This window comes from Micropterus salmoides, unplaced genomic scaffold (assembly GCF_014851395.1).
Source record: "Micropterus salmoides isolate LMB-PRFRI ecotype aquatic unplaced genomic scaffold, ASM1485139v1 Ms_hic_scaffold_17, whole genome shotgun sequence".
NCBI lineage: Eukaryota > Metazoa > Chordata > Actinopteri > Centrarchiformes > Centrarchidae > Micropterus > Micropterus salmoides.
In genome coordinates this window covers 24,541,024-24,567,756 of record NW_024040817.1, presented here as the reverse complement: position 1 = coordinate 24,567,756, position 26,733 = coordinate 24,541,024, and the positions used below count along the sequence as shown (strand labels likewise).

General features: G+C 40.9%; 2 protein-coding genes across 5 annotated transcripts; both read left to right on the top strand.

Annotated features, from left to right (window-relative positions):
* The first annotated feature begins 9,502 nt into the window (after window positions 1-9,502).
* On the top strand, window positions 9,503-13,613 carry zbtb8b (zinc finger and BTB domain containing 8B). Of its 4 annotated transcripts, none has more exons than XM_038725382.1 (5): window positions 9,503-9,642; window positions 10,189-10,381; window positions 10,828-11,761; window positions 11,924-12,102; window positions 13,030-13,613. In XM_038725382.1, the coding sequence occupies exons 2-5, from the start codon at window positions 10,208-10,210 to the stop codon at window positions 13,336-13,338; spliced, it is 1,596 nt and encodes a 531-aa protein (XP_038581310.1). In that variant the 5' UTR covers window positions 9,503-9,642; window positions 10,189-10,207; the 3' UTR covers window positions 13,339-13,613. The 4 variants fall into 4 exon arrangements, with proteins under 4 accessions (XP_038581310.1, XP_038581311.1, XP_038581308.1 ...); XM_038725383.1 differs by lacking the exon at window positions 9,503-9,642 and adding an exon at window positions 9,762-9,780 and having other exon boundaries at window positions 10,828-11,647; XM_038725380.1 differs by lacking the exon at window positions 9,503-9,642 and adding an exon at window positions 9,762-9,780.
* An 8,074-nt stretch (window positions 13,614-21,687) lies between these two features.
* On the top strand, window positions 21,688-26,374 carry LOC119907465 (tissue alpha-L-fucosidase-like). The gene is made up of 8 exons (XM_038725234.1): window positions 21,688-22,264; window positions 22,423-22,557; window positions 23,050-23,187; window positions 23,335-23,440; window positions 23,881-24,081; window positions 24,419-24,609; window positions 25,518-25,617; window positions 25,841-26,374. Exons 1-8 carry the CDS (start codon window positions 21,924-21,926, stop codon window positions 25,973-25,975), a joined length of 1,347 nt encoding a protein of 448 aa, XP_038581162.1. The 5' UTR covers window positions 21,688-21,923; the 3' UTR covers window positions 25,976-26,374.
* The last annotated feature ends 359 nt before the right edge of the window (window positions 26,375-26,733 follow it).

Genomic DNA, 26,733 nt, shown 5'->3' with positions numbered 1-26,733 from the left:
ACGGAGCGAGGCCAAGTGGCATGCCCCCTTCCACACAATGCCCAGCTGAGTGTTTCTCTTCCTGCCTGGCAGACTGGAAGGGTGTGTTAGTTTAAACATACTACAATGAATTTTTTTGTATGTTGTTTGAAGAAAGTGTCTTTTTTTGTACTTATTTTGGTCCTATAAGTTGTGACAAGCTTTTTGTATATAATATCAGGTGTATTTTGATTTATTGTTCTTACTCCAGGTGTTTCTTTTTCTTTTCTCTTTAAATATGATGTGCTTTTCAGCCGCCTTGTTTATTTCACTTGCATTACTGAACCTTGCCCGCCTGCATTTTATCATGCCATATGTGTAAAGTAATAAACTAACTTAAAACATGTGCATGTGCGTGTGTTTATAATGCCCAAGTGTCAGTAATCAGTGTGACCATCACCAGGGGGGATTATGGTGTGGTGAGTATGAGTCAGGACAGAAAAGAGAAACCCCCTGCACCCCTTCCAAACAACCCCCTGTCTATATATCCTTTCATTACCAATCATTCCTTAATTCAGATCTGGATCTAATTTCAGCATCAGAAAACAGGGAAGAAAGAGTCTGAAAGAAAAGAGACATCTATGAAGTCAGGCTTGAGTCCCTTCTCTGTTGTTATTTTTATCACCCAACCACCCTTCTCTTCAAAGAATATCTTTCTTCTCTGTATCACCAGTCTTTCTTGCTTAAAAAAAAAAGTAAATCACTCTGGTTTCACTCATCGTTTTTGGCCGGGCCACACCTCGCAGTTGTTCCAGGATGAGGCAAGTTGCATGGAAAGCATGCACAAAGTGGAAAGTAATTAAGAAAATGAATGAATAAATAAATAACTTAATTATGAAAATGGTTTCATGGTGGGGGTGTGTGAAGAGATGGCGACGGAGAGAAACACGAGAGAGAGCTGGCACTGGATGGTGGGATGGAATTCTGGGAGATTTCTGGCGATCTTGGTCGGCCACTTCAAGTCCTCTCCCTCCCATCCCTCCAAACCACAACAAGGCAACATCCCTTATTGAAATTAACAAGCTCATACTTTTACAATTTGCGCACACACGCACACATGCGCAACTCAAATATGAACGTGTGAATGCTCAGGGACATACACACACACGGGCAATTAACAAATTCATACAAGCACACACGCACTCACACACACACTCAACTCCTTAACACGAATGTGGACAGTTCTTACCCACAATTTATAAGGCACAAACACTCAGCTGCAATTATTGTTCCTTATGCATGACTATTGCTATTGTTTGAAAGTCTGTGAGATGGAACCAGCTCAGCAGGATATTTTGTTTATAACTTTCCCTCTGCATTCATGTCAAACTGAATAACTGATCAGATATGTCTCACTACATGGATGACTTTTATCATCTGTACTGTTGTTTTTCAGTAACAGAAAACCAACTTCCAGCAACATTGTATTAAATAAAATGTAGATACTCCAGTTTACACAGTAAACACTTACAAAGAATGTAACCTTGTAAGAATATAAGAGAGTAAACTTGTAGTAAACCATTAAATATAATAAAAGATACAAAAGACGTTTCAGTGCATTTTATTTATCACAAAAGTGCCCAATTGCAAAAGTAGTGGTGTCAATGTCATATATATATATAAGCAGCAGAGTCATTTTATTAACATACTGGCGTCTGTCAGTAAATACAATGATTGTCTTTTATATATCATGTGAACACAAGCTGACAGTGCTTTTTTGTGACTCTAGAACATAAAATATTATCAGCATTATCATATGAAAAAAGTTTTTGCTGCAAATTTGTAATATTTTCAGTAATTTACAGTGATAAAAATACTTTCAATGAAAAAAAGGCAAAAAACAACATCAACAATGGAATAATAATCAATTAAATTAACTCAATTAAATAGAAGGTAAAAATAAACTTAAACACATAATTTATAATCTGAATTTAGAGCATGTTTGACCCTCTTATGTATCCCCATTTCATGGAATAAGAAACAGCCTTGTTTTAAACTCATTGACGATCCATTTTTGAAAGGATTTTTTTTCTCAACACAAAAGGTAGAAAATAATCTTTCACTTTATTGGAAAACTTAAATGGAGACATGTGGTTTTCACTGCAGCGGCGATATGTAACTGAAGAACCAATATATTAGAATTTCTATGTTAATTCATAAGAAAAAGAGAAAATCTTTCTTTAACGCGGACCAAACCGTTGAAATCACAAGCACAGTTATGATAATGCAAGAGGAAATACATAGATGACAACATTTTATGACATGAGGGAGAAAAGCCTTCTTTAACCATTCTTGCTTGTCTCATATTTAAACATTCATACAAATGCTTTTTATCATTTTTTTGTTTTTGTAACTGTGAAGCACTTTATAGCCATGGTTATAAAGTGTAAGTGCTTAAGTTTCACTTATTTACATCCTCAAAAATTATGAAGAGATGTTTGTAAATATATCTTGTGAATGATATGGTACCCACAAATAACTCCTCAGATGTAATCAAATAGCATTAGGCAAAATCCAATGTTTGTTCACTGTCTGGGGCCCTTGCAGAGAATAAATGAAAGGCCAATTGTGGTCAAAGGAGCCCTGCATGGTGCCCTGCTGTATGCAAGTGCTACTGACATACACCAAAAAAATCTATTGATTTTTTATTGGTATGAAGCCTTTATAGTAGTCAGCCTGTGGTTGGGTGCTCAGTCACTGGGGTCAAGATTGGATTGGCATGGGAACTGGCACCGGAGCAGCTTGGCACTGTCCAGGCTGGGCTCATGAGGGAATTATCTGCCCTTCAGACACATAAGGAATGCCTGGGACCTGTGGCACTGCCTGTCTGTCCGTCTCCGCGATTCCCTCAGAATAACTTGGATATATGAGGCATGTCTGGGAAACGGCAGGTTTGTTCCTATAGGGTACTTCCAAAGAGTTGCATTGTGTTTTAATGACCTGATTGAGCTGATATGGGTGTGAATAAACCTCCAGAGAAACAGGGTTAGACACAGTCAGTATATGTGTGTTTGAGATAGTGGCTGCTGTGATTTGAGGTGTCAAGAGGGCAGGAGGGCTGCAGTGATGGGTCATGCTGCCTGTCAGAGAGCGAGAGACATAGAGAGAGAACAGCGAAAGAGAAAGAGTGAGTCCTCCCTCCTCATCCGGCTCCCCTACGCACAGATAAATAAAGAGGCTAAAAGCCGAAGAGAAGAAGCAGAAAGGAACTTTTGTGGCTTCCGAGTGGGGTCCCTTTCATGGCGGTTCCCACAGTACTAGGCCTGTGATGACATTCAGCATGTTTCACACACATACACACACACACACATGCTATTGGGCCCTGTGACTGTGGTGACTTTCGCTGGTGCCGGGCCCCAGACGGGACGGCGAGGGCCCCGAGAGCCACAGGCAGCCATTGTGCTGTCGCCGCGGAAACCAGCCTCTTTATGTCAGACATGTTTTTCTGTTTGTTTTCTTTTTTATGTCTTTAATGTGGGCAAGGGGGAATGTTTCCCCTCTCATCTCCTCCCCTCCCTCCAGTGCTCTGTGTTATTTCCCCCCAATACCCATCTTCCTCCTCCTCCTTTTCCTCCTCCCTCCTCTTCCACTGCCTTCCTCCCTTATTTTGTCTCCCCCTTTTTTCCCCTGGAGATCGTCATTTGTAAAGTTCTTTGCTTAGACAGCCCATATCTTTGTCGTGGTGTTGCGGCCTCCCTCTCACTCAACCCCTTTTTATCTATACTTCATGAGGTTTTGGCACAAACTGGCACTTTTTCTTCCTGCACTGAAAAAAAAAATACAATGCTCAACAAGTCTAAAGCGACAAAACCTATCCCCAAAAGATTTCTGCCTATCCCACGCTAAACCAATTTTCTTCACAAGATTAAACAAACTCCCAATAACAAAATGAAAGAACAGGGGAAGGGAGGGGGGAGAAGAAAAAAAAAATCTGGTTATGATTCGACTTTTCAAAGCCAGCAGAGGATGCTCCAAAGTCCTCCAATGAGAAAAACAAACCTGAAAAAAGTCAACTGTTACTATTTTTAAGTGCTTGAAGAATGTTGTTCGGTGCCATGACTCAAAGGCACGCCGGCCCTCGTCCGTAATCAGTTCATTCTGACTGCACTCCTCCACCACATCACACACAGGACGCAATCTTTTATGAGCCACGGAGAGAGAGAGAGAGAGAGAGAGAGAGAGAGAGAGAGAGAGAGAGGAAAAGGGGGAAAGTAAAAAATGAAAGAGTTTAAGGCTAATCCACTGTGTCCCTTCGGCCATGCATGCGACTGTGCCTGATTTGATGACTTGGGGGGTGGGGGCGTTTAAGACTCAGCTAATATTAGCCACTGTAAAGCTAGTTTTGCTCAAGCATTTTTGACTTGGAAGCTGACTACTATTCAAGTTTATGTAGGAGACTCATTTTTATTGCAAGGAGTTGTGTGATGCATAATTCCCCCGTCAGCTTTCTATTTTTGTCACTGTCTACACAAAAGGATTTCAGTGTAGAAACAAAGAAAGTAAACTGTACATGACAAGGATAGAAAACATATGCACATGTTCCCTGGTCAGTCTGAAATTCTGAGATGTGGATTAATCGGATACCAGGTTGGTTCAGAGGAGCTCTCACAGAGTCATAAACCAAGGAGAGGGTGCTCTATCCCCATTTTACGCTGCCAGAGACACCCTTGGCTGCTGCTCTGTGACATCCGCTCCCTTTCCCAAATCCCTCTTATAACTTTACACCTCAGATTACGGCCTTATCAGGGAGGCGTCCAGCCGACACCTCATTCTGACGGCAGCTCGGAAGAGCAGGCATAAGCCCCTAAAAACCAGCATAAAAACTTGCCGCCAACGCACTGCTGGGTAATTTTTAGCATTCCCAGAAGGGGATTACAGTGAGTGTGCAAGGAAAGTCAGGAAGACTTTAATGGAGGGAGGATGAGCGTAATGACAAACATCATTTTCATATCCTGAGGGAATTGGTACCACTTTTATTGGTCTTGATAGTAGCTTTTATTATTTAAGATCACTAAATAATGGATGCACTGAATCTGGATTTAATCTGCATTCTTTTGTTTTACTGAAGCCAAACTAAGTCTGCGTTGTTCAGTAAAATTAATGGTCTGGATCAGTTTAGCTGACTTATAAATTTGGCCTCTGTATTAGTTTTGGAGTGAATAAGTGATATAGCCCTATGGTGAACAGATATCCCAGTGGTTCCCAATCTTTTTTGTCTGACACGCAACTACTTGGCAAAAGATGGAAGTGGTTGGTTTCATTTATCCATTACTTGTAGTAAGTATTTCAACTGTTCGATTGAACTGTTTAGTCATTATTTTTTAGCAACTTACCATATTTCAGTTATATATTCATTACTCTAAGCTAATATTTTCAAATGTTTATTTGATAGGCCTACTTTTAGCTTTCTATTTCAACGGTTTTCACTTTTAGCTAATTCTTTTTTTATTCATTACTTTTAGCTAGCTATTTTTAATTATTTATTGATCACATTTAGCTTGCTAATTTAACAGTTTTAGCATTTCTTTTAGCTAATTATTTGTTTACTGATCACCTTTAGCTTGCTATTTTAACGGTTTTAGCATTACTTTTTGCTAATGTTAATTGTTTTTTTGTTAATTAGTTTTAGCTAACTATTTCAACTGCTCACTTGCTAGCTAGTTCTCACACACTCAAGCAGATATGATGTTAGTGTCTTAAAACTGACTTTGACGGGCTGCTCACTGGTTATTACAAAGTTAGTAAAGATCAGCATCACACCAGTGGGACTGTCTTTTTCCTCCTTAACACAAATATTTGGATATTGCCTATATTTTACAGCAAACTGTGAGGAGTTTAGTTGATTTAATTAGTTGAGTTTTCCTTGTACTGAACTGTGCTCGTTGAATGCCACGAGACAACTTCCCAGGACACCACTTTGTAAGTCTTTTCCTGTGTAAACACAACGCTGTCATTTTTGACATCAAACAAACACAACACAATGCCATGACAAAGCTTGACTTAAAGCACAGATATGGACATGTAGACGGACATGAAAGCTTGTACACACATTCAGAAGAGTACACACAATAGATAGTCATGCAAAACTGGCTTGCTGAAAAGGCATACTTGCGAAGGAAACCAATTCTATACACTCTACACACGCTGTCTTTCTTAGACATGAAACTTGCTCGAGGTCATTGCTTGAGGACGACTAGCTAACTGTATATAGTACAGGAGGCTTTGATCTGTAGACTTGGCTGTGGCAAAGACAGCCAGCTCTGAGGCCCTGCGCTACCGGAAGCTTGTGGTCCGGGACTGCTCCATTTACTACTCTGTTCTGGTGCTAAATATACAATAATAAAAAGGTTGGCAGATTTATTTCAGACAGTGATACATTTCCGCTCCAGCGAGGGAAGAACGGACTAAGAAACAGCCAGACGTCTCCAGATCACCGAAGAACATTAAGTGATAATTACAGAGAGAGAAAGAACGAAAGAGAGGGACAAGGTTTCCCCCTCTCACTTTTCTCTTCCTCTTCCTCTGCCACCACAGCGGAGAGTGGCGTCTCCAAACTAAAGAGGGGCGCCCGCTGCATCAGTCTCCCATTGATTGGCTATGATTGCATTATCTGATCCCATGAGGGATAAAAGAACAGCATCACACACACACACACATACACATACACACACACACACACACACACACACACCACATGCCTGTATTTCATTGCTCAGTGATCACAGCCTCCTCAGAAGTCAAACATGGCTTTTTGAAAACATCTTTAGATATGTAGCCATAAAAGAAAATATGATTTAAATTCAAACATTATTTTTATCTGCCTCAAGTCAGTTTTCTGAAGCATACACACACACACACACACACACATAGCCTACACACACTCATACTCCCCTATGTACTAGAGCTTCACCACCAGTCCACCGCACTCCTCTCAAAGCTCTTTGATCCCCGGTCGAGGGTCCTCTCCGCGGTGCCTCTGTCTGAATTCCAGAGATTCTGGGATAATTCAAACGTTTCACGGCACATACTTGGTCCCCCCAGGAGACAGCGGCGGAGATGGAAAATGCCACCACGGTCTCTCTCCCTCCATTGTCCCTACTCTTTAATCAGGCCCTCTCTGTGGCTCGCGCTGCCACCGTGGTGTGTTGTCTCAGCCTGGGAAAATGCCGGCCTAAGTGGCTGTTATGTGCTGAGGCGCAGACCACAGGGACCCAGAGGGGTGCTGCTGGAGCCCTCTGTGCCAGCCGTGGGTCTCACAGTGGCTAACACACACAATGAGTGAGGTCCCAAATCTGGATGCAGCCTTACATAACACAGCATCTATTTACTTTTTAGACTGGGCATCGATCCCTAAATCATACACCATCATAATCATAGGCGTAAGAAAAAACCCAATCATAAATCATGAATATTATTTGTTCCTAAGGGTTTGCTGGGTGTGAACCGGCATTAAACTGCCACACAGATAGGGCAGTGTTGTAGAAACTCCAGTGTGATTGCTTGGCTGTGAAAGGTCCATGGAGAGGGAGTTTCCTGCCCTTATGTCAACAAATGACAAAAACAAAAGCCTTGTGTTTCCCTGAGTCAGAGCAAGAAGAAGGTCAGCAACCAGAGCCACCTCAGAGTTCAACCCATTTCAGCTTTGCTTTGGGACTGGCTCGTGTAAGGGCTGGGCAGCTGGGTCAACCGACGTTTGGCCTGCCTGCAGCCGGACACAATGCTCCATCAGGTCAAGTTTACAAGGAATGAGTCAAACCCTGCTGGTTTATACTGGTTTATATTTAGTGCTTATAAGCGTGAATAGAGTTTTTATGAGGTGCCATAAATTTCATTTTCAAAAGAGGGTGAGTATAGAGGCTCATGCACGCCTACCCTGTGGTTTCTCCAGGCCAACATGAAGCCTTTGTGTTTGCCCTGTTTGCCATGGGAAAATATCTGAAACAAATGAGTCGCTTGGTCGGCACCCATCAGTGTAAAAACACTAAGAGCTTTGGATTGTGCTAAGAGGGTGTGGCGCAGTGCTAAAGGAACTACTTGTTTACTCTTGCTTGTCCAAAAATAAAAAAGGAATTATTTTCTCTCCAGAATGGAAGGCAAATAAACAAGTATTCTTGAGCAGACAACGTGGGCATGCGCGAGCTGCCTGCGGTTGTGCAGCCGCATGCCGGACTTGGTATGAGAAGGAGGGTGACTCTTTGAGGTTCTTCCATCACCATCATCATCATTATCATCATCACTATCAATATGTTTCTGCAATGGAGAAAAGCAGACATAACTCACAGCGAAGAAAACACTTTACTGTCAAAAACACATAATTACCATTGTGTATCAAAAGGGGAATAAGAAACTTGCATATGTTTAACTCTTCAATGGTGAGACGTATTGCTCTGATGTGAATTTTCTTTGCAAGTCTGCTTAAGATGTATTTTTATTACATTATGAATTAAAGTGAAATTCTTACATTTACTACTCTACTCAGAATGCTTCAATGATTCTCTTCTCTAATTAGCCAATTTACCTTTTTTGTTCCACTTTTTGGGATTTACAATGACATTACAGCAGAGCATTGTAACTTCATTCAGACACCTTCAAAGAGCACTTGCATAATTTTGGTATTTTACATTGTATATTTTTTGTTGATCACAGTTCAGTGCAACATTGTCTAAAATAACGTTTCACATCAAGTACAGAAAACTCTATCTGAATTGAATTTGCAACTTTTTGCGACTACCAACTTAGCTACAGCAGCAGGGGACAAGAGCACCCATAGTATGAGACCACACTAGACTACAGCAAATGAAGGCTGGGACCATGTTTATTTGAAATTGAATACTTCATGAGCTACGGCTCTATGTTAAAACAGATGTCAAACTTTAATCAGTCAATTTGGTGTACAGTTAATATTGCCATGTAGCAGGGTTTTACCATGATTTCAAAGTAGGCCTATAGTTGTAGACCTAATACGGACTAAAATACTTTAATAATCCAATAAAATGCTTTTGTTGAATACTCCATTATATAGATAAAAACATTATGTTGTATTATGTATGTATTATAAGTCAGTATAAATTATACAAATTACTTAGCACTTAGAAAGGTAACATCTTACTTGGGGTCATGTCTGGGACTTTTTCTTGTGATCTTACTAGTCTAATCCTGCTATATGATATTCCAATTGTCATATTACAGCACATTATATAAAGAGGATACATTAATTTCGAGCAAACTGGAATTAGTCTAATATGAACTGTCTGCCTGATTGTAAGTATTACCAAAGTCTTCTGTTTTTAGAAATTAATTAACACATCTAACTACAGCATTTTACAAGTTGAACGTCATTAAGCCCACATCATTGAACTAAAAAAAGGAAAATTTTGTAGTGAAACACTTTCTATTAACACCATTGTCTGTGTGCAGTCTGTGAAAGGAAGTGTTCGCAATATCAAAAACAAGCATTAGAAACAATCACTATGGTCAACGCCTCATCAGGCATCGATTGGACAAATGAAAAACGTCACTGTTAGCTGAAGGCGGAAGTTGTTGGCTAATGTGGACATGGAAAAATGAACCTGGAAAATTTCTATCTTTGTGTTATGATAAAGGTTTTCTCACGTAATTATACAGGTGAGACCGTATTATGTGTCCGTTTTATGTCGCGGTCTGTCAGCGTGCTTCCTAAAATGCAGGCGATATTGTTGGTCTGCTGTTCTGTGTAATAATGTGTCATCAACTAGCAACGGCGCTAGCAACGCAAGTTAGCTTGTAAGCAAAAACAGAGTCGAGCTTACGTTATTTTACAGGTCCCTTCTCTTTTTATTCCTCCTTGTCAGACGTGTATTTGTTTTAACGTTTGCACATTTAAGCCTTGTTGTCTGTTAGAGTATTAAATGTGGTTAAAGTGATTAAAACTGCATACACCTGATACGTATTAACGTCCATTGGTGGTTTCCTACTTTCCCTTTAACACACTTTGTTTTGGTAAGGTACTGTAATGATCCCATTGGTATACGATAACAAAGTGGAGTGGTCTCCTAATCAGGACCATAACGTGTATATTTCATGTTAAATCCAGTGTTTGGCATTAACCAAACAAAGGAGAACCACATTACAGAACAAAAAAGTCCAATATCAACCTTTTGCTATACACTCTCTCCTCCCTTTTCCTCGCAGGGCTCACTGTGGTGTAGACATGGAGGTGCCTTGCTACCTGCCCAAACTGCTGTTTGAGCTCAATGAGCAGCGTAAGCGGGACTTCTTCTGTGACTGCAGCATCCTTGTCGAAGGTCGTGTCTTCAAGGCCCACCGTAATGTGTTGTTTGCTGGGAGCGGCTATTTCCGGGCTCTGCTGGTTCACTACCTGCAGGTGAGGTTTCTTTTCTCTAGAAGAGAGCAAGTGTTGGTTATGGCTTCTCAGAAAAAGATAATGTATTTATTATTATGTTATTAATGATATCTTAAATGCCTTAAAATGTCCAAACATTAAAGCAGATCATGTTCTATTAAAGCAGTGAAGAAGAATATAAGAAATTATCCCCTCCCCATAGTTTGGGAGATCTTTAAGTAAACTGGTTTGGTGGTCTGGACTGTTGTATCAGCTCATTCTCCAGTAGAGTAGTGCATCCAGTATGCTGCTAAGATACATTTATCAGAATTTACAGATCTGTTATAACAAGCACGCCAAAATAATTGCTCTGCTTCTCCTTGTAAATGTTATAACTGTTAAAAAATTAGAAGTGAGCCAGATTAAAGAAATTGTATTTTCAAGGAAGTCCCAAATTGCCTTGAACCTCTCAATACATCTCTTTTCAGGATAGTGGACAGCGCTACAGCACAGCTTCGTTGGACATCGTGACGGCCGATGCATTCTCCATTATCCTGGACTTCCTTTACTCTGGCCGCTTGGCCCTGAACAGAAGCAATGTCATTGAGGTGATGTCAGCGGCCAGCTACCTGCAGATGACTGACTTGGTAAACTTCTGTAAGGGATACATCCGCTCATCTTTGGAAATATGCAACAAGGAGAAGGAGAGGGGCACAGAGAAGGAGAGCCAGGCACAGGAGGGCGGGATGGGTCCTGCAGACAGTGACAGTCGTACTGCGACAATCTCCAGTGGTGCAGGGGCTGCGGAGCCTCATTCACAGGTAGCGGAGGCAGATAGAGGCTCGGGGTTAGGTCCGGAGTCTGTGAGCTCGGCCAGAACCCCTTTGTCTCTTCCTGTCACCACAACTCCAGGCACCAGCAGGGACATGGACAGTGACTACCATTCCAGGGAGGGATTTGCATCTGGGAGTGAAGGACCGAAAGGACACATGGATCAGACAAACCTCTCATCCTCTTCCTCGTCTGCTTTGACCCCGGAGTTAGTGAACCCCAAAATAGAGTATGACCCTGATGAGGAGCTCATGGAGTCCCCTGACACCAAACACCTGGCCTCATATCCTGGGCCCTCTCTCCATAACTCTCATCATAGCAGGCTACTTCCCCCAAGTCCCTCTCCCTCCAATGAGCGCTCCCCCTTGGGATACAGCCCTTCCTTTAATGCCAGGCAGCTGATGGAGATGCTAGCCAGAGGCGAAGGCCCCAGTCCTCTGGGGGACAGAGTGGGGCAGCGCTTTACCCAAGGACTAGGTAACAACACAGGAGGAGGCAGAATGGATGAAGGTTTAGGGTTTGTGGGATCATCGATCATGGAGATCCAGTCTGATTGGCTTGGGGAGGACACAGGTATTTGGCAAGCTCAATGTAAGGTCATGCAAACGGCCTAGGGAGATATGTTTCAGTAGGCTGTTTAATCTTATTTTGCATTCAATACTTTCTCAAGCAGACGAGTAAGGCTGCACATTTTGCAGCCACACTGTTCTGTTGAGGTAAATCTGAACTATTGGCCTCTCTCTCCCCCTGCAGGTGATGGATTGGTAGTGCCGGTGAAACTCCACAAGTGCCCATTCTGCCCATACACTGCCAAGCAGAAGGGAATCATGAAGAGACACATTCGTTGCCACACAGGAGAGAGGCCCTTCCCCTGTCCCATGTGTGGCAAGAGGTTCACAAGACAGGAGCACCTTCGCAGTCATGCCCTCAGTGTAAGACCTCAGTGAGACTGCAAAGATAGTTTTGTATTGTTGTGCCATCTAACCTGGCTTTGATATGTAGGCCTCGAACTCTAAGGTAGCCCCTGATAAAAGGTAATTGAAGAGGACATTTTACAGCTACTATAGACTATTTTATGAACATTTTTGCCTTGTTTTCCAGTTATTCAGTTACCTACTGTCTGTTCAGTGGTAATATATTTTCATTACCAAACCTGCAGTTTAGCTTTTGTTCTCTCTCGGTCTTTCTTTTTTTAGTTGTAGTAATGATTTATTCCATTTTCCACTTGTGATCAATGATTGTTTTTTTGTTGGCAGGGATGTGGTATTTACAAAATACTGCACTTTGCCAAACAGGGAAATTACAACTTGTTTTAAAACATGAGTTACCATTATTTTAAATGATTGAGGAATCTCACGAATTTCATGGCCAGCCATGTGCTGGCATCTCTCGTGTAGAAAGACTTCACTTGTTGAAAACAATTTTAAGTAAAATGACTCTTAATTTTGAATAACTTTTTAAAACCACTGTTTTAGTTAAATATTTGTGGGAAATTGCACGGTGACAATTACCCGTCCTTGTTGTAGTGTAAAGAACATTTGTTGGATTTTGTCTCAGTTGTAGTATAATATTATAGTGAATAATACATAGTTAAGATATAAAGGGATGTACAAAACCACAGTAATTGCCTTGACTTAGTTGTAAACAGTAATTAGCTGTCTCACTCTTAAATTGAGGGCTGTTAAATTCAGCTCTTTTTTCCCCTGCTGCTTGTGTTTTGTATTGCTTCTGTTATGTGAAGCATAATGAGAGCAATAAATCTTTCGGCTCCTATGTTGTTATTCTTCACCTAGAATAATCTGAAAGTTGGTGTTGCCTGTGGAAAAAAGATTCACATCCTGCTGTCTGACCATTTACAGGTCCATAGGCACTACTGGCCAGTATCATGTAAGAGCTGCAGGCGAACCTTCACTGGATCCAGTGTTTCACCAGGACTCAGGCGCTTCGGCATCTGCGACAGCTGCAACTGCGTGACCACCACTCACGATGATTCCGCCCCTGTTCACCCCACCAGCCAACCAGAGCCCATGGAACGTGCAGACGGGGGTACGGATTGGTCCAGTTTTATGGACGATGTAGATGAGGTGGAGGTTGGCAGAGTGGAGGACTTGGTAGAGAAACAGATGCTTGAAAGGCAGCTGGCTGTATGTACAGATGTAAATCTGTAGCCTACTGTACATGGAGAAGAAAACCCTACCGTGAACTGTTTCACTGTTCAGTTAACCGTGGCCATACTGTTTATTGATGTTAAATTATTACTGTAAGACCTTATTTATTGACTCATTTGTAACGAGAAAACGTGTACTTTTGACTGTTGGAGATATTTGGCTCCAGTGATTTGACTGGCAGCAAAAGTAAAAAAATTTACAGTTAAAATGAGCTTTGTGGTTGTAATGGAGCCATTGTATGTATTGTTGCAATAAATGTGTTTTGTAACTGTGGACATTTTTATCCTACTTGGCCTTTTAAATGCTTTTCCGCCTGCTGTTTGTCATGGATTTGCATCAGGTGGTCAACCTGCAGGAATGTGACACAAAAAGAGCCATTTAGTGGTTGAGCCCCTACCGGAGAAAAAATATTGTTCAGTGGTTGGAAATCTGCTCCAGTGGTCACCGAAATCACAGGCTTTTGCATTAAAGTACAAGGTTGATTATAAGTAATTATAGCACAAGGCTGCATAACGAAACAAAGGTCCTCCATGCTACACACACAACATACAACTGTAGGGCTATATTAAATATTAAATTAAAACAAATAAAATCAAACAAACAAACAAACAAACACAAATATATATATATACATAGATATAGCCTATACATACACGTTTACACCCCGAACATTCTACAGTGCATTTTTGGAATTTGCATCTGGGGTGAATATAAATGGCAGCAACCAGATGATAATAGGAAAGTTTCATCTTCACAATAAACAGTTTGAAATTTGGGAAACCGAGTCCATCTTGACTGTGTTTGTGCACCAAGCATCAACGATGTAAAACACAGAGTCCACCTCCTCTCATCTTGCCAGATTCTTGCTCTGGCAGCTTGAAACATCTCTTTCCTCTCCACTGAGCGATCACCGCCATGGCAACTGGTCCAGTTGTTTGGGCCGGCTGCTCTTTAATCCAAAAACCATGTCTTCGTCTTCCAATGACAGAGGTAACACATGTTCTGGCAATAAAGCTGGAAGAAACAGATTAAAAATAACAGTGGAGCCGGCTGCTGCTTCTACAAGTGCTGCCGGAAGCTTCTGACAAGCATAAAATGTAGCCTATCCAGAGGTTAATTTAAATGCTTTTTTAAGATTCAAACCACAAAGCGGTAGAATCCTATTGTTTTTATTATTATTATTTGTCTTATGCCACGGATCAAATTCCCATGTGTAAGAATAAGCTAGAAACATGAAACTTGGGGTAATAACTTTAAACAGGCATGTGTTTGGCAAAGGGCGAAAAAGCAGGAAAATATACTGAGACCACCGACACCTTGATTAAACTGGCGGCGGCTCTAACATGGAAGAGAAAGCAGGACCCATGACAATAAGTTATTTAATGGATGTGTTGCAGTGGGAATCAAAGACAAGGGTCTAATCCACTGCACCATCGCAACCTCTCTATAATAATTATTATTTTGTATTCATAACAGCTAAATGTGCAACATGAAATAATTGAGTCTATAACTAAATAATGTAACTACTAACTTTCAAATTAGTTCAGTTGAAGTTAATAGATTATTTTTAATGAATAAGAGACAGCAGCAAAGGTTGTTGCCTGTTTAAGACCTGGTGGCCTGATCGCAATGTTCTTTGCATCTTAGACTGTGACACAGTAATGGCAATGACGTTACTTACAGCTGTCGAAAATACCTCTCTCTCCCTGTTCTCCAGTTGTCCTAGTTTCTTGGCTAACAGCTGACTTTTACAACATAGGCCTAAGGTCCGGTGCAGCTGAGATGCAGCGCGTCGCGCGTTCACGTCAAGGATGGTGCGTTCAGTAGCGCACCGTTACTTGGATTAGTAACTGTAATAATACAACTGTTTTGGAAATAGTAACCCGTTACATTACTCTTTACTGGAAAAAGTAATTTTGCATTACTGCCCAACACGTTACGTACCCCTCGCGACCCTGTATGCAGGATAAGCGGTTGACGATGGATGGACGGATGGACGTTACGTACCACTGATGCGAGTCAAGGCTGACAATGTTTTTTAACTTGTAAACATGTTTTAATTTGTTTTAATCACAGGTATTTTAAGTCACCTGTTGTCCAGACCTCGTCAGCTGAATAGCCTGTTGTGCTAAAGGTCCACCACAGAGAAGGCAGTGGTTAACGCTGAGGTATGTTGTCTAATAGTTATGCAAGTTTACTAGTTCGTGTGCCTTTTGATAACATGATTCACATTGCAGTGGGCCTAAACATCCGATCCATGAGTCAGAGCTGGGTTGACTACTTACTGCATTGTGTGAGGTAAATATTGTCAGGTATTTAGCAAGTATATTTTGTTAAGACAACTGAACTAATTAAATTCTTGTAATTTTAGGGTTGTTTAGCCACTGCTGTTTTGCCTGCCTGATTAACTGCTGCTATTTGTGTTTGAATTGTTATGTCTATGAGAATTGTTACAGGTGGATGGGCCCCTGTGAATGTGGTTGTTAACTGCTGGGTCTGCTAGGGGTGTGGCGGTTGTCCCTGTTTTTGCCCCCCCCACCCCCCCTTTAGTGTTGGTGTGGTCCCTGTAGATGCTGAAGTGTTTTTAACCGTGTGCTTTTATCCCTTAGCATCTCTGGCAGTATTGGCATCCACATCTTATTTGTCTTTATTGTTATGCTTGTGCAGCGAATAAAATTGCCAAAAGCCTGACCTTTTTAATTGTTTTAATAAATCTTCCTTCTGGTCGAAACTCACATCTTTGAATTTTATTAATTGTAGGAGACCCATGGCAATTGGTGATTGACTATTTGGGGATTTGAACCCCTCACTATTTGACTTGGTTACATTAGAAAGGAAGAAAACTTTACACACGTCAACCTAGATCCTTTCCATTTCACTAGGCCAGGTCCTGTACCCCCCCCCCCCCCCTCTCTCCCCCCCTTTTTTATTACAGATCTGCACGATTCACGTGCATCATATTTTTAGGTTGGAAAATCCGGACTTCCGGATTAATCCGGAAAAATCACATCCCTGTTTAAAGGATGTGCAAATGCTTCCACAAAAATGAGTCCAATCTGCCAAATGGTAGCCCTGTAATTAAGGTTTAGAAATGAATGTGATATGGACATAGACAAAAGTCAACAACTGTTGGGCCTGTCATCGCAACTCACAGGATATGTTCAGATAACTGATGCTTTGTGCAAGAAATTGGCGTGCCATTATACAAATTAGAATATAAATCAGATTTATTTTACCATTTTATCATTGCGAATCTCACAGGACAGTGGGTGTGGAAAATAATTTTTTAAATGCATCACGATGCAGACTTGGACGATTATGAATTGGTTCACAAATGTCAATCATTTTATTACGATTAATTATGTAGAGGTTAACTGATAACATTGACGCAATGAAAAAGGAGGAACGCGAAAGTGCAGCTCCGGACCGTTTGTGCGGATGCACATAACAGACGTGTGGTTCTCCCAGACAGCTGAACTTGAGTGACTGCCAAAACTAAACTTTACACATGATCAATAAAATCAATGCGCAACTAGCATTAATGATTTTAACCAGCACACTGTGCAGCCAATAGCGCTTAGCTAGCGTCCTCTGCTCACAAGGACAGCTAAATGACAGGTGGCAGCGGAAAAGATGAGCGCTACGCCTCAGTCTGGCAGTAAATGTACAGTGTAGGTCACAGCGTCTGTTTATTGGATGCCCTGAAATGAGAACGGGCTCACTGAAACACGCCCTGAAATTTTAATTTAAATCAGACACTAGGGGGCGCTATAAATGCAAGACAACTGCAAGTCATTAGGTGCGTTTGAGATGACCACGGTTGACTTTCGCAGACTCGATAGTCAAACGTGAGCTGCAGGGAATAAAAACAGCTTTGTCAAGTCTGACATATTCTACCTGCGTGAGCTTACTGTGAGCTGAGATCAATATGGCATTTCCTAAAATTCCGCAAGATCAGGCAAAAGGTGGTTCCAACTGTGTGCAGCCAGAGAAACGCAACTGTGGTCGCTGGACTCAACTGCAGCCGCAAGGTTTTAATGTCATGTGACATGGTTAGGTTTTGCAGCGCCAGAGAAAGTCGGACACAGTTTCTAACAAGTATGCCTGATAAATCGAGCATGCATCGTGTTAAGTCAGCGCTGTGCAATGCCACATGAAGTCAAACGCACCTATTTCAAGCAACTCAGGCTACAAATCAGAAAATGTTTGTCCAATCAACACAAATCTTCCAGGATATGTCTACATAAGGACCTCACACATGCACTAAAAGTTTCAGTCAAATGTACCACTAGGGGGCGCTACAAATGTGGGAAATGGGTGTGGCATTACCATAGCATAACACAAGCCAGACTTTAAATCTAAATCCTTTTTATATACAGTCTATATCTAAATCCCATGATTATAGAACTCACAGTATGTGTTTCATAACATTTGGAAATTGCAATTGCGAAAAAAGGTTTGAACTTTGATACTTTGTTTTTTATTATGCACAAAGTTAGTAAATAGTGAGCTATGGTGGGATGGATGTTTTGCTTTTATGTAAGTCAGCGTTCATGCAGAAAAACTACCCACTGGGCTTAAATACACGCAAATACCAGATCACTTCCTTGTCCCAGAAATGTGTAATAGAATATGTGCTTACAGGTGTGTCATTTTCACAATCCAAATACCATGAAGGAACTCAGTGGATGTAGGTCTCCTGGAAATGCCTGGTCTCTGAAATCGAAGAGAATAGTCTAACTTCAGAGAGAAGTAGAGAAGTTGTATTTAGGTCAAGGGGCATGTCTGTTACACTTTACTTTCTGTGGAAAAACTTTTTAAGAGAAGTGTTTGTATTAAATGAGTTTATTAACCCATGTTAATATACAAAAACAAATCATGTGTACAATAGCCTACCCTTTGTTTGTTTGTGTGTGAGTGTGTAATGGTCACTGCTTGTGGATGTTATTGTCGTCCTTCTTGTTCCTTTTAACCATTTGTCAGTGTAAAAAGCCAAAGCTGAAACAGATTATTTTCCTCAAAAATTTAAGAGCAGCTACATCATTTAAGACACAATGAAACACTTAAAATATTCATATTCATGGGTGCCTCCATCTTAAACACTAGTCTACAAATCCCATTTTCTCTACAGGACCCAGAAGGTTAGCCACGTCTTAATTTTGGGATAAGAGGGAACATATTACATGGGGAAAAGTCACAAGTCATTTACTTAATTAGGCTAATCAAACGTTATAGAGGCAGGGGCAGACTGAGAAGACCAAACGTTCATGTTTTGTGCAGCACCTCAACATGTGTAGTTAGCGGGCTCTAAATCTTTGCTATGCTATCAATTGATGTGTCATATTGTAGCTTTGGATTCTTACAGTTTTATAATACAATACATGGGCTATTACTGATAAAATAAATGCCAAAATGGTCAAAGAAGAAATCACGAAGCCGACTGAGGAGGGCGACAATAAGCCTTTGTTGAGTCTAATGTGCCAAAAACCATAGAAGAAGAGCGATTGTTTTGTTTTTAGAGGAACGCGAGTCCCTGCGGTGGTCCTTCAAAGTCCCTGCTGGGCTACACGGTGACATATGGGGAAGTCGCGAGATTTAAGTGAGTTTGAGCGGGGCATGATAGTAGGAGCCCGGAGCGCTGGCTGCAGCATCTCGGAAACCGTGAACCGCTTGGGATTCTCAAAGACGGCGGTGTCTCGGGTTTACAGGGAATGGCGTGAGAAGCAGAAAACCTCCAGTCACCGGGGGTCCTGTGGGAGAAAACGCCTCGTCGATGACAGCGGAGAGAAGAAGATGGAGAGAGTTGTGGAAGCTAACAACCACGCCACGAGCGTGCAGATCCAGGCTCTGTACAACAGCAGCGGGCAGGAGAAGCCCATCTCACTCACAACCACCCGGCGGACTTTGAAGCGGCTGGGGTACAGCCGCAGGGCTCAGCGGCGGGACACACTCGTCCTGGCCGGGCTCGACGCTCTAGCTGAGTACACTTCCTGCCCAGAACAGCGTGAGACCTCTGAGGAGTTAGTGTGCAGCAATAACAATGACCCGGACCCAACAAATCAATCCTGCAAGGACAATGACCCGGACCCAAGAACTCAGTCCTCCACAGACTTAATGTGCAGCAACAACAGTGACCCGGATCCATAGTAACCAACTGTCTGTTTCGTGATGGTGTCCTATATTAATTCCACAGAAACTGCCAGCTGGACGCATTTCTTTTTTAACGGAACAGTATGCATGTCTATATGTACAAACAGAATAGGCTATAACTCAAATAATTAGAGAGTATTGAAAAAATCAAGACTAAACAAATGACATTCTAAAAAATCTGTGTCAACAAAATATAGGTTTTCACCTCCTTTTTCACATGCCCTAGATGGGAATGTGGGCTATTTGTTTGTTTTGGGGTCAGTTTATTTCCTTCTTTCATAAAGAAAATCTCAAAATGCTTTTCCTATATCAACATCTATTACAAAGAATTTCCCTCGTGAAACACCATGATTTTTCAGCATCATTAGTTACCTCTTTCAAAGATGGGCCAACAAATAATAAATGGGGTTTGTGTCAGCAGGGCTGAGGACCCTGAGGCCATATCCTCTTTATTCTGGGATTGTAGGTGTTTTCAGTAGCAACCTGCAGGGGATTTGCCTTCTACAATAAAACAATTTTACATTGTGGCTGTTTCAGAGGCTGATTTCAGTACGTCTAGAACTGTTGTTTTATTGTGACTACCATACCTTTTAGGCCAAAAATAAATAAAGGTATTATTTGTACACCGGAAATAAATTTGTGAGTATTAACAGAATCCAGCTCTTACATAAAGTTCACAACAAATAAGGTTACCACCTTATTTATACAGTCTGTGGTTAACTTAGCCTAACAATAGTACAGTCTAAGGTTAGTTACCATGGACTTAAGAAATATAAATGGTCCGTGCAATGTTGATTTCTTAAATTAAGTTGTCATAGAAAAAACAGACAGGAAAGCTGGAGAGACACCACTGGAGTTAAGAAGAGAGAAACTAGCGCTAGCATATTGGGTAAACCCTGCAAAGGAGATAAAGGATTGTTGGGAGTATTTCAAGTTTTGGGGGCATGGGTTTGGATGGACAGGGGAAAAGAGAGTCAAGAAATACAGAATGCAAGTATTAGATTTCACCACACCCAATCCAGTCAGTAACATTCCACCGTGGCTCTATCCAGACGTAAAAACAGATTTTAGTATACTGGAAAAGAAAAGAGGATGGGGAATAGAGGAAGTGGGAATACAGACAAGCAGCTATCTGAGAAACATTTTCCATAGTTCCAACAGTTTCCATAATTATCTAAAAATCTATACAGATGGATCTAAAAACAAACAGTAATGTGTGGGAATTGGAATACATATACCAGAATTCAAAATAAATATCTCAAAATGATTATCTTATAGGCTATCCGTATATACAGCAGAAATAGTGGCAGTCATTATAGCATTACAGTGGGTTGAAGAGGTCAGACCTGGTGACATTATGCACAGATTCCTTAGCAGTTATTAAAAGCATTCAGTCAATGACATCTTTCAGAGAAGACCTATTGATACTTATTAAGATTACATCGGGTAGGTATAGATGTTCAGTTTTGTTGGGTTTCAGCTCATGAGGGAGTAAATGGAAATGAGATTGCAGACAAACGAGGCATTGTAAAAGGAAATAACAGTTCAAATACCGCTAGGAAAAGGAGAAGGAAAAGCAGTCATTAAGAAGAAAGGTATTAAAATATGGCAGAAATGGTGGGAGGAAGACAGGAAAGGAAGGAGTTACTATAAAATACAAAAGTCTATCAGTAATAAAAATTATAGCGAAAGGACCAGGCAGGAGGAAATTATAATGACAAGACTGAGAGTAGGACACACAGGACTGAATGGCACCTTGTTTTTATTGTGGAAAAGGAATAGTGAAAAGTGTGAAAACTGTGGGGTTAAAGAAAATGCTGAACATGTCATTTTGCACTGCATATTGTTTGAGTTGGAAAGACAGATATTTCAAGATAGGGTTCAGGAGGCAGGGCGGGAATGGAATCTGATGGGGGTATTGGGAACAGAAGGAGAAAAAAAAGGGTATCACCAGGAAGGCATTATTTATATTTCTTAAAGACACTGGGTTGATAAACAGAATATGAGAGCACCTTATTGGGGTTTGTAGTTGAGTTATATGATGTTGCACACTTCAGTACAGTAGGTGGCGGTATGCACTTAAAAGTTGTTTGCAATCCGCTATTAACTAAGAAGAAGAAGAAGAAGAAAACGGACAGGAGATAGTCATGTGACTATTCATGTGATTACAGGTTGTTTTTTTTTTAATACAGTCAATGTTATACAGTCATGTGATTGAAACAATACACCTGAAGTGTCATTACCACAACACAAAGTGGCATCTCCCGTCAAACAGGGCTACCAACAGGGAAACAAGTACACATTACTGCAGGCTTGTTGATTTCCGTCTCTGAAGACATATCGGCGTTAAACTGTTTGACTTTTTCGGTAGCATCAAGACGTGCGCACAGCCAGAGGAGTACACAGGCAACTTAACGTTAGGCTAACTTGTAGTCATGCTAGCCGCATTTCTCCTTGTCGGTGCTGTAGTTTGTCAAACGGCGGCTCAGTACACCGCGAACTGGACGAGTTTAGACGCCAGACCGCTGCCCTCGTGGTACGACGAAGCCAAGGTGGGCATTTTCGTCCACTGGGGCGTGTTTTCTGTCCCCGGGTTTGATAGTGAGTGGTTTTGGTGGCACTGGCAGGGCCAGCAGCCTCCGGACCAGAAGTGTGTGAGCTACATGTCAAAGAACTACCCACCTGGGTTCAGCTACCCGGAGTTTGCTCCGCAGTTTAAAGCTCAGTTCTTCAACCCGGGGGAGTGGGCAGACATATTCAAGGCATCTGGTGCAAAGTGAGTGTATTTCTCTAGCTATAACGTTACGGGACAAATCATCTTCTTACAGACAGCCTCACTTCCGCGTATCGAATCTTGTTGGACCTGCATTTGTAGAGGTTTGTCGAAAACATTGTCATACTGTATGTTACACTTAAACGTTATCTTCACTGCAGATATGTCGTCCTGACTGCCAAACACCACGAAGGATTTACTAACTGGGAGTCTCCAAACTCCTGGAACTGGAATTCAGTTGATACTGGTCCTCACAGGGACCTAGTGGGAGACCTGGGAGAGGCAGTGCGCAACAGGTGGGCCACCAGATGTACAGCTAGGAAGATTAGTGTCTGATAACAAAGTGCTGACATGGTTACACCAAGAATGCAATAAATGTGTGAGTGAGTGTTGCACAGTTTGTCCTGCTCATGGGATATTTTAACCACCGCTTTCCTCTCAAGACACTGTTCAGTTAAGATATATGGTCTGTTGTTCAGTAGTGGGATGTATTAAAAATTAAGACTTTTGCTAAAGATGTAGGATTTGGAAAGCTTGCATAACCAGACCGATTCACATTTATTACAGTTTCCTTATCAGTGTCATAATAATCAGCGTTTTCCACTATCAGCTCATACCATCGCTGCAGGCTCAGCTTTTAGTGCCACAACATCCCCGTCCTTGTGTTGTGGACTGGTGGCTTTTGCATGAATTTACTTGGTGTTAGTGCCTGATTTTTGTTTTACTAGTTTTATGTTCTCTGGTTGTCTTTAATGACAGATTTGAAGATTTCTGATTTCCTGTTTTAGGTCATTGCACTATGGACTTTACAACTCATTATATGAGTGGTTCCACCCTCTCTACCTGAATGACAAGAAGAATGGATTCAAAACACAGACGTTTGTGATGCAGAAACTACTACCAGAGCTGTATAACATGGTTGTAAGGTCTGTAGTGCTTACATTGCTCCATCAGCTTGTTGCAGTACAAGCATGCTTTCTTTTGCATCTAATAAAGTCAGCCATATTTTTGTTTACGTGTCTGTAGGTGATGCAAGAACATGTCAGTATAACCAGACGGCTATTGTTTTGCAGGTACAGACCTGAAGTAATCTGGTCTGATGGGGACTGGGAAGCGCCTGACACCTACTGGAACTCCACCCAATTCCTGGCCTGGCTCTACAATGACAGCCCTGTCAAAGTAAGTATTTTTACAACAAGTAGGGCTGAACAGATAATCAAAAATTTCAAATAGAAGGAGGCGCAATATTTGTTAAAGGTACCATTTTAAATTAAATATTGTGGTGCTGCAGAATGTCCTGCCTACACAACATATTCCAGAGAATTAAGAAAACATCTATGTTTGGTACAGATCCCTGCAAAAATCACACCATTAATCATTAAATTCAATGAAAATGAGAATAATGATGTGAACATCACAAGTCATGTTGCAATTGCAATATCAGTCAAAATAATCACAATTAGATGTTTTTCTAAATCATTCAGCCCTAACAACAAAGAAGCATCACATAACTGTGTTAACTATGCAAGAATGTATCGATAATATGTTTAATAACAGCCAAAAAAACAAACAATGTTTCTGCATGGTTGCGTGTACTTAGTAGATCTTCTTTGGCTTAGGATACCGTTGTGACCAATGACAGATGGGGAGCTGGCTGCGCCTGTAAACATGGTGGCTACTATAACTGTGAAGACAAATACACTCCAGGCCAACTGCCCAAGCACAAGTGGGAGAAGTGCACATCTGTGGACATGTATTCCTGGGGTTACCGTCGCAACATGAAGATGAGTGAACTGATGGACTTACCCACTATCATAGAGGTGAGAATATGTAATAGTGCTATTTGTGGCTGTGTTGATTGCTAACATCTAAATTTGTCATAGAAGCCAACACACTCACAGTAATTAATCTAATCTAATAAATAAGTGTTGCTTTTTTAATCAGTCAAATTGCTGCTCCATAATGTCTTGTGTTACAATCACTTGTGCATTGTTGTCATCATTGTCAAGAAAATTCTGATCAAAAATGAAGCCAAGCACGTGATGTGTTGGTCATCTTATTTTTCACGGCTGAAAAATGTATTCCAGAATAATACTGTGATCAGTGAGGTGTCTCTTTCTGTGACTGACTGTCTTGCTGCTGCTGCTTCTGTTTCAGGATCTGGTTCACACTGTGGCTCTGGGAGGTAACTACCTTCTGAATGTGGGCCCCACACCAGATGGGATGATCCCTGCAGTGTTTGAGGAGAGGCTCAGAGGTGTTGGAGCATGGCTAGAGATTAACGGGGAGGCCATCTACGCTTCTAAACCCTGGAGGGTCCAGACCGAGAACACCACTGTACCAGTTAGGTAAGAACCAGAGGGTGAATCATGAGAGCCAGTCTATGATCTTGTTGTTCCTGTCATTTTATAGCACAATTTCCAGAAATCTATGTAGGAGCAGTAAAGTGTATCTCGATACAAGACGAAGACAGAGGTGGACTGAAAATAGTGTTTACATACTTGGTTTTAAGTTTGAATTTACTCTGCCAAACCTCATTTTGCTCTGCTGTGTAATAATAATAATAATAATAATAATAATAATAATAATAATAATAATAATAATTATTATTATTATTATTATTATTATTATTATTATTATTATTATTATTATCATCAATTCATCTGTCGATTATTTTCTCGATTAATTGATTAGCTGTTAGGTCCAGAAAATTGTGAAATGTCAATCAGTGTTTCCCAAAGCCAAGGTGATGCCCTCAAATTTGTCCACAACACAAATATAGTCAGTTTATTGTCATAGAGGAGCAAAGAAAACAGAAAATATCCACATTTGAGAAGATGAAATCAACGAATTTGGACCTTTTTTATAGAGAAGAAGGGGAAAAAAAAAAAAAAAAGATTAATTAGATACTTAGATACTTAAAATACTTGGTGGTTAATGTAATAGTTAACAACTAGTCGATCAATCAACTAATGGTTGCAGCTTTAGTTAATGCAGAACACCTTTTGCTGTGATAATGTTTAGGTGTTCGATTCAGTGATTGAAAGGCAGATTTAGAGAGAAAAAGATTTTATTGGATTTTGCCTTTATTTGAAAATAGAGATACAGACAGGAAATGCAAATAACACCCAACAAAGGTCCCGGGCTGGAGTCGAACAGGGAGGTTGCAGTTATGTGGTATGCTTCTTAACCACTCAGCTACTGGACGGCTTGAAGTTGAGATCATTGATGCAAGTTATTGTCTCTGTTTTTGTAGGTATACATCTAAAGGAACCACTGTCTATGCCATTGTGACAACCAAACCCCCCAAGCCCACAGTGCAACTACTGGCCCCCAAAACATCAGCAGACACCAAGGTAAAGGCACTGAGACAATGTAGTCTATGTAGTTTTTATAGATTATAAAAACTCAACATTTAAGTCATGACAAAAAGAAAATAGAGAAACATATATAGGTTTGAAAGGTGCGGTACTACTTGCTGTTCAACATTTCACAACCAGCTTGACTTATTTACAGAAGAGATAAAGGTCATAAATGAAATTTAAGAAACCTAATCATTGATTTTTGTCACTTGTCCAGGTGACCTTGTTGGGTAATCCAACACCCTTACCCTGGTCCCCAGTCCAACCCAGTGGTGGCCTTATTGTCCTTCTGCCTGAACTTCCCTATACCCCTGGTCAAGCCTGGACACTCAAACTGGATGGTATCCAGTGAGCCTTAGACCCCCGAAGTGTTTAACCTCTACATGAATTTGTATATCTCAGGGTTTCATTATGTTTATAGGATAAGGGGGAACCTGTGCACTATGGTTGAAGGGACCGCACTTGCCAAAATGAATCACTGGAACACCTTTCTTCAATGATTCCTTTGTAGCTCTGAGGACTAAAGGCCACTGCCTCTCACTTGTGCTCTTATTTTTTTATATGATTGAATTTATTATGATTTAAAAAGTGGAATATATCTCAGCTGCCAAATTGCTGTTTCAGGAATGATTAATTTAAAGTGCGGTTTGTAAAAGTTGTGTTTGAAAATGAACAGTTCCCACACAAAGCACTTTTTTACTGTATGCTTTTAAAGTGGTTGAATAAAAGATGATTTGATTTGTCAGATGAATGGTGGTGTTTATTCAGTATATGAGATCTTAAAGGTTTTGTTTTTTGTTTTTTTCCGAAGAAGCCCTGGGAAGAGTGATGAAGTTCAGAACATTGGGTAAACTTTAAAATATATTCATGGTCCAATTTCTTACATTTTTTTTGGCCTGTAGGGTTTTTGAAACATTGGAATCGCTTACAGGGACAAGAAACAAAGGTGTCTTTCTATTTGTCAAATGGCCTTTAAAGCACACTCCAGGTCCAATCACTTTAGAAACCTCTGGTTGCTTGTTGCCGTGTTGTGCTCGGACACAATCTTCTCTTAAAAACTCAAAGCTGTGTACAAACCTTTTTACACTCCAGTATAAGGGAATAGCTTCT

Bases quoted from the DNA above. Each gene is read 5' to 3' on its own strand.
- LOC119907465 (XM_038725234.1), top strand. From the start codon at position 21,924: ATGCTAGCCGCATTTCTCCTTGTCGGTGCTGTAGTTTGTCAAACGGCG. The intron at 24,610-25,517 runs GTAAGAACCAGA...CTGTTTTTGTAG, and splicing joins AACACCACTGTACCAGTTAG to GTATACATCTAAAGGAACCA. The intron at 25,618-25,840 runs GTAAAGGCACTG...TCACTTGTCCAG, and splicing joins AAACATCAGCAGACACCAAG to GTGACCTTGTTGGGTAATCC.
- zbtb8b (XM_038725382.1), top strand. From the start codon at position 10,208: ATGGAGGTGCCTTGCTACCTGCCCAAACTGCTGTTTGAGCTCAATGAG. The intron at 10,382-10,827 runs GTGAGGTTTCTT...ATCTCTTTTCAG, and splicing joins TGCTGGTTCACTACCTGCAG to GATAGTGGACAGCGCTACAG. The intron at 12,103-13,029 runs GTAAGACCTCAG...GACCATTTACAG, and splicing joins TTCGCAGTCATGCCCTCAGT to GTCCATAGGCACTACTGGCC.